The sequence below is a fragment of the Alosa sapidissima genome, chromosome 8 (assembly GCF_018492685.1).
Source record: "Alosa sapidissima isolate fAloSap1 chromosome 8, fAloSap1.pri, whole genome shotgun sequence".
Taxonomy (NCBI): Eukaryota; Metazoa; Chordata; class Actinopteri; order Clupeiformes; family Clupeidae; genus Alosa; species Alosa sapidissima.
The window spans coordinates 25416763-25430142 of NC_055964.1; the positions used below are offsets into that span (position 1 = coordinate 25416763).

At 44.8% G+C, this 13380-nt stretch overlaps 1 protein-coding gene across 4 annotated transcripts in view; it reads right to left on the reverse strand.

Moving 5' to 3' along the window:
- smtnb (smoothelin b) overlaps positions 1-12462 on the reverse strand; it is a 56414-nt gene extending 43952 nt beyond the window's left edge. For 3 of the 4 annotated variants that reach the window (XM_042100753.1, XM_042100751.1, XM_042100752.1), the window contains exon 1: positions 11573-12462. In XM_042100753.1, coding sequence (XP_041956687.1) covers positions 11573-11623 — 51 coding nt within the window. In that variant the 5' untranslated portion in view covers positions 11624-12462. The remainder of the gene's footprint in view (positions 1-11572) is intronic. The other variant, XM_042100754.1, reaches the window with a different exon arrangement.
- Positions 12463-13380: the final 918 nt, after the last annotated feature.

Genomic DNA, 13380 nt, shown 5'->3' on the forward strand with positions numbered 1-13380 from the left:
CAGGAAGGAAAGAGGGGAGCTGACTTATTAACATTGAACATGAATGACATTTTGGACTTTATATGCACTGCAATTCATAAGCTTATTGCTCCCATAACGAAACCTAGCAAATCAAATGATGCTGAAACCATGCACTCTTCCGTGCAAAAGTCTGAATAGAAACACTCTCTTTCTGACTTTTTTAAAGTGGGGTTATGTTATAAACAAAATGAGTAAACACAGAAAAATGCTTCATATTTTAAGCTCTTTGAAGCAGCCAACTTTTGCTTTGATGACAGCATTTCACATTCTTGGCGTTCTCTCATCCACCTCTCATCCATTGATTGTTTCATTATGCTGGTTATGGTGATGCCAAGAGTACACAAAGCAGCCATAAAGGTAAGTGGAGACTATTTTGAAGAATCTAACATAACCAAAGAAAACAAAGTATGTTTCATGAATCAGATTCTTTCAATTAGCCTCCGTTTAACTTCACTATTGGCATTATCATTCATAACCAGCTTTATCAGATGGTCATCCAGAATCAGTGTTTCCCCTACAATGTATTCATCAGCGGCGCAGCGCTGCTCCTGGAATTCAAGCGCCACTGCAAAAAAAGTTGCCTAATTAAAAAAAAAAAATAGACGCCAAGTGAACTTCAGGAACAGCTGCCGTTCGTTCAGGTTTCATGTCAACAAATAATAGTAGGCTAACGTTGAAGGCGCAATCAGGGATTCCACAGATCACGCTTGTTTGTGTTTATGTTTAAGTTTATTAAAAACGTAGCCTACATTATGTTAACCAGGGAACCAAATTAAACACGCCAGCGAGATAGCTCGCCCCTACCTTCAGTAGCCTATTCCCAGATAAATCCACGCATTGTTTCGTTTTTGTTTGTGATACAGGCAATGCTTTCAAGCCCTGTGTTGCTAACATACCTAGGCTGTGAAACTAAGGTCTAGCTAGCCTATTGGTGGGTTTAATTGAATTTGAGTAATAGGATACGCAAACATTTACATCTGAGATAGTTTGTAATTCCTGTAGAGCTCATCAAAATTATAGATATGATACAAGACACTTATCTGCTATAATCCAAATGAATTTACTTCGAATTTTTTACCATTTATTTTACCAAATGACATGGGAAACATCATTAATTTCATCCACATATTCTTATGCACAACAACGCTACTAAGTTAGCTTAAAACCGTGAGAATCAAGCCAGCGTCACGGGCCGTAACTTCATGACTGCTTTGCACTATTGGCATTATTCATAACCAGCTTTATCAGATGGTCATCCAGAATGCTTCTCCATTAACCTGAGTGAATGAAAGCCAGCAAGTGCTTAACAAATATAGGAACTCCTACAGGATTGTTGGAAAGCCATTCGATGGTTGAGAGAAGGCCAAGTTGGCTGCTTTAAAGAGCCCAAAATATTAAACACTTTGCTAAAACACACTCTTTTTTTGTTTACTACAAAAGCCCATGTGAGTTAATTAACAGTTTTGGGTTTTCAGTTATGTTCTACAATGTAAAAAGTCAGAAAAAGAAAGACCCATAAGAGGTAAATCCAAACCTTTGCATGTAGCGTAAGCTGCGTTTGGTCCTCTCTTTCCTATTGAGGATGGCAAAACAGAAATATAAAAAAAATATAATATTTTTATAAAAATAATATAAAAAATAACAGTGGCAGAAAATGACACGTGGAGAACGGGCCGGAGTGAATGGAGACAGAAGATGATGACAGAAAGGTATCTAGGCCATGTCTGGTGACGTTACGATGGGGACAATCATCTTCTCTGACCCCTCTCTCCCTCATACTCACACAAACACAAAGCTTACACCGGAGTTCCCAGCCTGATACGCTGGGAACTCTGGCTCACCATAAATGAGGGCATTAAGGAGCACACTCTTAAGCCCCACTCTCCTAGGGCAGACAGCCAGAGATGGCAGCATATGATAATGAGAGAAACATCTGCATAGTGCTGGAAACAGAGACGAGAGCAGGAGCCTGTGAGATGACAGAGTGTGTCAATGGAATACACAGACCCAAGAGTTAGATCATAGGAGAGCCATGCTGTAATAGATGGTAAGAGAGAAGGATGGAGAATCAGCAGAAGAGAGCCCAGATGATGTGATGGTTATAACACAATGCAGTAATGTTAATAAAGTCCACTTTCTCTCTAAAGTTAGCACACCCAGAGTGGTGGAGGGCCGAGGCCTATAAACAGAATTATTTCTGTCCAGGCGGCGAATGGCCCCAGATAAACATCCTGCCCTGGTCACAGTTTTGATTGCTAACACACACACACACACACACACACACACACAGCAAAGTAACCACAATTACAATTAAAGGCCGGAGATGGACCAGCTGGACAGAGGCCGAGATAAAGCCCAGAGAGATAAAAACCCAGAGGAGCTGGGGAAGATGTATACGAAAGGAGAAGAGGAGAATGAGCATTACAACCAGCTCAAGTCAAACACACACACACACACACACACACACAAAATTGACTAACACACATCATCTCATCTGTGCTCATTCCTACTCAGAATTATGGCTGTGCATTCTCACAGAGGGCGGTGACAGGGCATTTCCTAAGACACTGTCCAATTCCCGTCAACACAGCAGACAGGCCCACATATCTGACAGGCCCACAAGATGATCCAGACATAGACACTGTAATAGCAGAGTAAGGTGATGACGGACAGCTCTGCAAACCAATCTAACTTCAAGGCAAGACATGACAGAACGCATTGCGTCACATGTGTGCTGCAGTATGCTACTGTAACTGTTAGAGATTAGGAGGAGGTTCACTAAAAAGCTCTGAGTCACTTCCTTAAATGAGTCACAGGGCCTCCATGTAGCGTTGAAGATTAGACACCACTCCAAACCCCTGATTACAGACCAATAACCACCAATGAGCACCCAGCACCTCCTCTGGGCCACAACCCGTCTCTTCAGTCCCTCTTCCCCACACGCCACTTTCCTCTTGGCCAGGGACTTCCTCGGGTCTGTCAGTTTCTCTTCTTCTCTCGTTTTTTTTTTCCCCCTCGCTTTTATCACTCGCTGTCCGTCCCCATCTCCCTTAAAGGAGTACCGTCACACCGGTGTGACGGGAATGTTGGGAAATTAACGTTCTAAAGAATATCTGGGTTCATTGAATTCAACATAGAATTTTAGAACCTTCAATTGTTGCGGAACTTAGAATGTTCAAAAACCTACACCTTTAAGGGTTAATCCTTCTCTTCTTCAGCACACTCTTCACATCTCTGCAGCTCTCCAAACTGCCTCGCCCTCTGTTGTTTTTTTCACCATAATCTAATTGGCTGATAAATCCAGTGTGCTTAAATGGCAAGCTCATAGCAAAACACATTACTCAAAGGCAACGGAGGTAAACAGAAGTCATACAAAAGCAAACATCAGTTCAGAACACCTTTAGCACTCTTGCAGACACACACACTGGGTGTGGGTGTGGGTGTGTGTGTGTGTGTGTGTTTCACTCTCTCCTCCCCCTTCTCTGACCCCTGATGACCTCTCTGGCCCTTGTCCTTGTCTGAGAATGCCATCAGTCCTAGAGCAGTCTGCTCACCTTCTAACCGTCTGAGAGAAAGATAGAGTGTGTGTGTGTGTGTGTGTGAGAGAGAAAGAGGTTATATAAAAACAGTAATCAACTGATGGAAAAAAGGGGAACGGAATGGAATTGTGCTTATGAGAACATGACATTATGTTGGTGTTTAGGTGTGAGAGAGTACAAGAGAACAAGAAGATGCCTATCAGAGTGAGTTCATGTTTGTGTTCAGTGTGGATAACGGCTAAGCAGCTATTTGCTTGAGTGAGTCAGTCTCTATCAGCTCAGCATAGATTTTACCTTATAAGGGATGTGTGTGTGTGTGTGTGTGTGTGTGTGTGTGTGTGTGTGTGTGTGTGTGTGTGTGAGTGAGAGGGGAAGAGAAAGAGGGTGGGAGAGAGTGTGTAGAGAGTGGACAGAGGAGTGACAGATACTGGTCATTCTGTGAGAGCTGCTGGCATGTGGCCAACTCTGCGGGTCGGAAAAAGGGAATGAGTTTGGGGAGGGGAGGAGTAAGTGTCCACACGCATGAGGGTCAGAGAGAAAGAGGGAGAAACAAACACACTCTCCCGCCGCTGGACTTGTGGGAACAATCCGGATCTCTCCACTCGGTCATCACAAATGTCTCCTCCTACAGTGCCTGAACAGCACACACTCTGTCCTTCCATTCTACACCTTTCCTCTCCATCTGTCACTCCCTTTCCTTTCACTCCCCCCATTCCCAGTGTGTGTGTGTGTGTGTGTGTGTGTGTTGGAGAGGATAGAAATTAAAATTGTAAAGACACAAAGATTGTGTGTGTGTGTGTGTGTGTGTGTGCGTGTGTGTGTGTGTGTTGGAGAGGATAGAAATTAAAATTGTAAAGACACAAAGATTGAGAGTGTGTGTGTGTGTGTGTGTGTGTGTGTGTGTGTGTGCGTGCGTGCGTGCGTGCGTGTGTGTGTGTGTGTGTGTGTATGTATTCAAACTGTTTGGTGCCAAGCTCAGATGTGTGCAATGGCCTGCACAAAAACACTGATGAATGCAAGGACATGGCACACTTTTGGACAGGAGCGTGACCAGGATGACCTACTAACATCCATCTCACACTCCCTCACACACACACACAGACACAAAGACGAATGCATGCACAAGTGGGACAGACACCGTTCCACTTCTCAGTGGTGGCAGAAGCACTATTGTCTTTCAGGCACCTCGACAACAGCACACACCATTCATTGCCATGACGATCTCTACTGTGGTCTCATCACTGGAGACAGACGGGCTAGGGGTGTGGGGCCACAACTGACACGGATATACACACATTATCTCGCATACATACATACAAACAAACAAACAATCCAACAGGCAAAGAGTCTCAGTCTTACAGAGATGCCTTCTCTCCTCTCTCTGTCCACTTCTCTATCACCAGGCCCTGCCCTGTTCTACCAATCCAGTCTCTGGGGGAGCAGCCAGAGGCCTGAAAGCCAAACAGCAGCTTCCTCTGTGGGAGCACAGGAAATGCCTGCACCAAAGGGATTCTCTCTCTCTCTCTCTCTCTCTCTCTCTCTCAAAACACGGCTTGTACAAGTCACCACAACCAACGTTCTCCGCTCTCCTCCAGTCTGGACAGGTGCTAGCGCTATAGAGATGTCCACGAGTCTTGGGTGTGTGTGTGTGGAGGCATTAAATACACCATCTTCAAGACTGGGGCTTGGTGTTGCGGGGGCTTCGACAGGGCTGCTGTGGGTCGTCACTGTTCTCTTGCTTCAGGGCCAAAAACAACTGGGACCACGTCAGCTCTTCATCACTCTGTTATCACAGAGCACAGTAGCATGTACATGCTTCCTTTACATGTGTGTGTGTGTGAGTGTGTGTGTGTGTGTGTGTCCAAAGCTCTGGAGTAACGTTATGTTCTGAAGGTCAGGGCTAAATAAAGGGGAAGATGGAAAAAATGTCTTTATTGAGCAATACTGGGATCTGACAAACAAATAATTGAAGACAAGACTGAGTCATACTGCTTACAGTCTCCCTAATTGACTCATCTCGCTCACTGCACTTACTCCCAAACACCCACCAAAAGGGGCCTCAAAATCTGTACATCTCCACTGACCACTGACGTCTGTGCACACAGACACAGACACACACACACACACACACACACACACACAGATACAAACACACACAGACACACACACACACACACACACACACACACACTGCCTTAAGTACAAAAGGTCAGTTGCAGCCCTTTAGCCCTAGGGAGCCATCCCATAACTCCCTGGAGTTTCAGGTGTGCCGACAGGCTATAACTTGCTTTTGAGGAATACCCAAAGGGACAGAGCTGCTCCTCTGTGGCTGGTTATGCGACAAATGGATTTTGTGAACTCCTCATCCACATAGCAAAGACTGGTAAAAACACAGCTGCTAGATATGTCTTTTTTAAATTAAATTTCTAGCATAACTTATGCTGCAGGTAATGGCCTACAATTAAACAAGATTATTATCATACCAATGGCAGCATGAGATGGCCAACAACAGCAAAACGTGGTTTGGGTGAAAAGTTGTGCAAAGCTAATTAGCACGTACGCATTGCAACTCAACGACATGGTGAGGGCTTTGAAGGGTGGAAATCAGTGAGACGTGATTGGATAAAATTGGGACTGTGTTGAGACACGTATCTATTCCAAAATGGCAATTGCACTGAATTTCTACTGAAAGTTTTAGGCCCAGAAAATGCAATTGTGGAGTAGACAAAAAGCTGAAATGCAGCAAACCTTTTTTGTGAAAATGATCACTTTCACTGCTGTGTGTGTGTGTATGTGTGTGTGTGTGTGTGTGTGTGTGTGTGTGTGTGTGTGTGAGTGTATGTATGTGTGTCCAGTTAGTGTGCAAAGGGCCCAAGAGACTATACATTTTTAAATCTGATCCTGCAAAATATAACCACGAGCCCATCATAACACACAAAAACACACACAGACACTCAACACAAACAGCTGAAAATAAACTTAGACAACAGGAATTCCAAAGCTGCAGGAAACTTTTCACATTTCACTCCCCCCAGAGAATCTGTGACATTTGAAAGCCTGAGACGGAGAAAGGCCACGAGACGGAGGGGAAACAGAGAGACCAACCACCAAGGGCTGCCAGAACAGTGAAGGGGGGCTCCTCCAAAGTAAACGTATTGCTTGGAGCTTAGTGAGACTTTTGTTGCCATTTTGTCTGTACCTCTCTCTCTCTCTTTTACCCATGCACACACACACACACACACACAATACAACCCAAACACACACAAACAAACAAAATCACACAGGTCTTCACATGCGAAATGGCTATTTTTACATGTGAATCTCTTTGGGCTATCAGAACCTCAACCACAAACTGTGGTATATAATGACTACAAGATAGGCCTCCCTAATAAAGTGTGCCGGTCTCTGAGGAAAAACAGACAACTCACTATGTGAGACACAGATCGGTATGCATGTGTGTGTGTAGGGTCCTCTCTTTAGTCCACTGGTGGGTGTGTGCGCGTGTGAGCGGGAGGGTGTGAGCATGTGTGTGAGCTTGCACGTGTGTAATCTCCTTCCCTGGGATCTCATTTCATTCAAAGTCTGATGACAGGTTCAGACTAGCTCCCTTAGGAGAGGCACACAGGGATGAGCCGACCCCTCTCTCTCTTTCTGTGTGTGTGTGTGTGTGTGTGTGTGTGTGTGTGTGTGTGTGTGTGTGTATCATTAAGACTTGACAAGCAGGTGCTACCTACATAACGTTCCCACATACATCTCTGAGGTTATCTGCAGGTTTCTGTGTGTGCGCACATATCAAGCCTTTCAAACATCTGTGTCTCCCAAACAATAAGAGCTGTGAACAGACATACACACAGATAACACTCCCTCTCAGTCAGTCCCTCTTTCCCCACACACACACACACACACCTCAGTGGTCTGAGAGGAGGCATTCAGGGGGATTAGAGCAGTCATATGCCCTGAGCTATTAGCTCATTATGTGTGTGTGTGTGTGTGGAGAGAGAGAGTGAAAGAAAGAGTTTGTGGAAGTGTATCTGTTTGCTTGAAAAAGCACCTTCTGTGAGGGAGTGGGAGTGTGCATATATGGTCCTATGTGTTTGTGTGATAGGGGCAGAACCGTGGAGGTGTTGTTGTCGTGTTGTAAATCTCCACCCTGACACTGATCCTGCAGCGGGCTGGAAATGTGGGTCAGGTCCACGTGTACAGAGCTCACTCACACATCTCACCAACACACACTAAGGTCTTTAGAACTAAAACAACACTCGTAAACATACACATAACCTCCCCCACCCCACCTTTATCTACCCCCCCCCCCCCATCTCTCTCTCACGCGCACACACACACTCATGCACGCGCACCTTCCTTATCGTCTACTATGTTAGCTACGGGCAGAGCTGTCTTGAGCCAGTGAGATGCAGAGGAGGAATATAGATCAAATGGCAGAGTGAAGAATGTGAAAACCAGAATTGAATATTAGGGGTCAGGGTCCTCATGAACAGATCACCTACACGGTCCATACACAGTACAGCACACCTATGGAATTAAGTACTTCATTGGCTCCATTTGCCTATTCAAGCCCGTAGGGGTTGTAGTTCTAGGCTTGTCTGGGAGTGTCAGGTCTGACCATACTGTCAGGCCAAGACAAGTAAGATGTGCTAATGTCAACAGCAGCCTTCATTCAAGATTATGTACAGCTGTGATTTTTTTTTTCTTACCTATTTGAATATCCATGAGCATTTTACTGAACATTTCACAAAGGAACCACAAACAACTACAAAAAACAACGAGACAAATTCCTCAGGAGGTGGGCACTAAAAATTCCCCTTACGATAGGCAGGCCTGTGAAATGTGACTGATTCAAAGACAGGATAGGGATTAAAACACAGTCTAAATGATATGAAAGAGTTGAAGAACTGGCTGTATGGTTAATGGTGCAGCACAGAAAGTGATGGGCTAAATAGATTACCAGCTCATTTGTAAGCCAAGAGAACCGCTCACTGGCAATTGCTCAGTGAGGATTACCTCAACAGCTAAAAACCAATGGGGTCTGACTTGCTGGAGAGGCATGAGGATGGATTTACTCCTATGGAGACCTGAGACTGACCCAGGCAAGTGTGTGTGCGGGCAATCTCTCTCTCTCTCACTCACACACACACACACACACACAGCTGACCCAGTCAGACACACACAGGACAGCAAAGGCCAGTGACCTGTGCATAGTTTTCTCACCCAATGCTTTTCCCATACATGGACCTCAGCCATATTTCATTAGTCCAGCCAACACACACAGGCAGGCAGGCAGACAGGCAGACAGAGAGAGAGAGACAGAGACAAAGAGAGAGAGAGAGAGAGACAGACAGACACACAGAGAGACACTGAGAGAGAGACAGACAGACTGGCTACAAGCTACAGGCTCTGAGGACAAAAAGAATCAGGGGTTTTTCTAGTTTGATTTGACTGACCGGTGGAAGGAAGTGACCTGAAAGAGAGCAAGGAATCCTCAGTACCTCAAAAAGCATGTCAATGCAGCTCGGCTTTCACCCACGCCTTCATCTCATTCCCACATCACATTCCTCCACCATTCAGAGCACACACACATACACACACACACACACACACAAATTAAGTTCTGAGTATGAACCTTACAGGGCATGAGTGAGAGTCTCACTCTAAGTGTGTGTGTGTGTGTGTGTGTGTGTGTGTGTGTGTGATGGGATGTGAGATTGCTTGCTAGGAATGTGATCCGCGAGGATAGTGGAACATTCCAAAAGGCCCTTTCCAGAAAAGGGAAAAATAGAGATGAAGGCTAGAGTTTGAGGGTATGCAGTGGGTGCGTGGGTGTTTGGATGTGTGTGTGAATGAGAGGTGATTCAGCTTCAATTGACAAGTCCTCTACTTGCCTCTCTGTGACCGTGAGCTTGTGCATTTCCAACAGCTTACACATTTCTGACCCATTTCCTTCCTGCCATTCCAAGCCTTTTGTCTGTTTTAGTGAACTTGTGAGCATGCACATGTGTGATGACTCAGCACCCGACTGTTTCATCACCACTCTTCTACATGTCTGCAAGAGCATGTGGAGGCCTGATGAGTCAACCCTGTTGGACAGGTCTGTCACACATCTATCTGTCTGAGAGGCTGGGAAATGGGGTTAGGTGTGTATACTGGCACACACACACACACAAACACATCTATACATCCCTCTAAGCTCCAGGCAGTCAGCGGCTTTAACTAACAGATAGTGCTTTGGGTCTCACACGACTGACACAGCAAACCAACAAAAAAAACTGGGGCTGTCTTATTTCATATATAGCCTATCTATCTGGGCATATATTTGTGAAGTAGTGGAGTGGGGTCTATCTAGTGCAGCCCTGCTGTGGGAGTCACACACAAACACATTTGGAGATTTTAAGATGATAATTGCAGAAGTGTACTGAGTACTTTACACTGGACACAAGGTTGGGGTTCTACAGGCTACTCTGGATCTGGTGAACAGCAGCTTGTCATGGCAACCGATCTGGAGAAAATGGGCTACAGCTCAGTAGAGATATGTAATAGCTAGAACTGTTATATAAGTTTATATACTCTTTTGATGCCGTGCGGGAAATTTGATCTCTGCATTTATCCCAATCCGTGAATTAGTGAAACACACTCAGCACACAGTGAGGTGAAGCACACACTAATCCCGGTGCAGTGAGCTGCCTGCAACAACAGCGGCGCTCGGGGAGCAGTGAGGGGTTAGGTGCCTTGCTCAAGGGCACTTCAGCCGTGCCTACTGGTCGGGCACGAACCGGCAACCCTCCGGTTACAAGTCCGAAGCACTAACCAGTAGGCCACGGCTGTTCACATAGTTACTGGGCATTGGAACAAGCACCAAATAAGAGGATCTAATATTTCACATTATTTAGCATGCATTAGCTGACCAGAAGGGACATGTAAAGGGACAGCCAGTACCTCCTAATGATTTGTAAATGTGCACAGCAGACCAGTGAAGGGGAACGTGTCAGTAGACGACCGGCAGCTGGATGAGGTAAACCACCTGGTCAGCCTGTGTACACATCTTCCAAGAGTCTGTTTACTACATTAAAAGATCAAGAAGTCTAGGGATAACGGCAGTCTTTTACAGCTGATGTGTGTGTGTGTGGGGGATACTGGACTAATTCAGGGAGCAAAGAGGATTACTTTCCCACCTGCTTCCAGGAGATGCACGGAGACATGTTGGCAGGCTGCTGAGACCCTCCTGTCCTCTGTGATGTGGATGTGATTTAACCTGCTGTGTTTGTGTAGGTGTGTCCCCGTTGAATGTGCACTTAACTGGGCCTTCAGCCTTGGACTTAGGAGAAACAAATCTTTAAAATTTTCAAGGGAATCTGGATGTCCCACATTCAACTAGCCCACACTCAGCTAAATGATTTCATGAGGAACCCCAACTTTTGACTCCTATGAAAAATTAGTCTAGGCTACCGTATGCTTGAGAGTGAAGGGTGATGTGACGTGGTGAGGGAAAAAAGGGGGACACAGGAATGTAAAAGCGGAGGGGTATGGAAGATTATGTGTGCGGGGCAGATTACACAGGGAGAGACGTCAGTCAGCATCTCATTTCCTGAAAGGAGTTTTCCCAGTCATACCCCGTTTGATTTTGGAATTCCGGTAGAACACAAAAAACCCTTCGAGATCCCCTCGCACGCTACAGCCCGCGAGCCCCACTCGTTCTGTGGCGATTCAAGCACATATGTGCGCCGCCATCTCCCTACAGAGAGAAAAATGCTCAACATAACATTCTCCGACCACCACATCCCGACCATAGGGTTAAAACCGAACTCATCTGCTTGCCGGTGTCTTTTTTTTCCCGGCAGGTGCTACAAACACCTCGAACTTCAAACGGCCCCAAATTCGCAAACAATGTGAGCCCTGGTATGCAGTGAGAAAAAGTGCCCCATAATCTTCCAAAACAATGACATTTTGGATAGCGTTATTTTTCCATCTCCCGTAGCTCTTAAAAACGAAAACAAACTCACCAAATTTCGTAGAGACGGTTCGTCCAAGGTTGAGTAGTTTATATCGGTCATGCTGCCGGTCACCGCCGGGACAACGGTCCAGTCAGAAAGTTTCAAGTAAAGTCAAGCTTGGTGAATATCTTCCCAGACAGCTGGTGATCTTTCTTTCACCACACGATGAGAAATTCGCTACTGAGCGAACAGTAACAAAGTTGCAGACTTGATGTCCCAGAAGGCGGTCCGTTTGAAACTTCGCCCACAGGTTTTGCTACCGTTTGGAACTGCTGACTCTGGAGACGGATATCAAGAGATTAAATGAAGGTCGTGTTCGGGTTGCTCTAAAGAAGGCTAAGGACACTTTTTATCCATTGTGCTTTCAGTGGAACGGCGCGTGGACAACGGTCTCTGGGGAATTCTTTCTGGGTCTATGAATGAAGGAAGTTTTCGTGAGCCTTTCGAGTCCCAAAAATGCTATCAAACTTTCACTGTGTCTACATTTCCACACCAACCAAGTCCCAGAGACAAGGATTGAGTCAGCATTTGTAGGCAATCATGAAATAGCCAACTGATATAACCGCTATTTCAGATGCAGTGCACGCTCCCACGAATATTCAACCGATGCTCTTTATCACCTGTTGAGTTTACAAAGTAAAACTGTTAGTTTTGATAAATGCACTGTTCAGTCTGGGTGAGCGCATGGCTTTAACCAACCTAAACGTCCCTTCTTGCCTGCTCAGTCTATTCGTTTTGTAGCCCATTGAATCAGACCGAAAAAAGTAGAAAAGAGGACTGCGCCTAATATTTGTTTTATTGTTGATAGTTTTTCTTTCGTTAGGCTACAGCCGTCTACATGTCACCAGGTAGTAGCCTAGTGATTGCTCTCGCCCTGTGCGTTTCCAAGGCCCGCCCTTGCGGTGTGTCTGGCCAGTAGACGGCAAGAAAATTCAAACCTGCAGCAGTCCCAGGAATTCGCCAATGTCTTCCATGATTGGTCAATTTAAGAATAGGCTAACTCGGTTTTTGGTGAGAGTCCCGATTTCAGGCTCGTAGGCAAATTTTTGAGGATGATGTTGGCCAATGTTCCTGAGTAGGCTAGGCTATAGTTGTTCTGGCACGTTCCAATTACATTTTTCCCCTGAAGGATTTAGAAATAAATCATCAATAGGCAAATTATCATGATAATCCCATCATAACACATAGGTTACTACAGAACCATTTTTGTGATTGCCCAGCTACATTGTTCAAAAAGTTGTCCCATGTAGAATAGGTAATGCCTATTTATAGGTCTAATACACATGCTTTATAGCTACCTTATTGGCCTTTGTCCAAAGCGACACATACATACAAAACAACATAATATTTAAAATTGAACAGGGAACAGATTGTTGGTCAAATATAATAAGGAGAATAGTAATAATAAACAACAATATCAATTCAATTAATAGCCTAATAAAAATAAGCAATGAAAATGAGTGGAAAGGCAATAATAAAACAATAATGTCCATTCAATCAATAATATAAAAACAATGACATGGTAAAACTATATTAAGGAGAATATCAATAATAAACAATAATGTCAAATTAATTAACAGCCTAATGAAAATAAAACAATATTATACAAACCATAACACATAAGCGCTTAAACAACTAAGCACATGTTGAATAGGAATGTCTTTAGAAACTACCAAAAGGAACCACAGGAACGGAGAGCACTGGGCAACTCATTCCACCAACATGGAACCACTGAGGAATAGAGTCTTGAATTAGACCTAGTTTTTATGACTGGTCGACATAACAGACGCTCATCAGAAGACCGCAGTGGGCGGTTG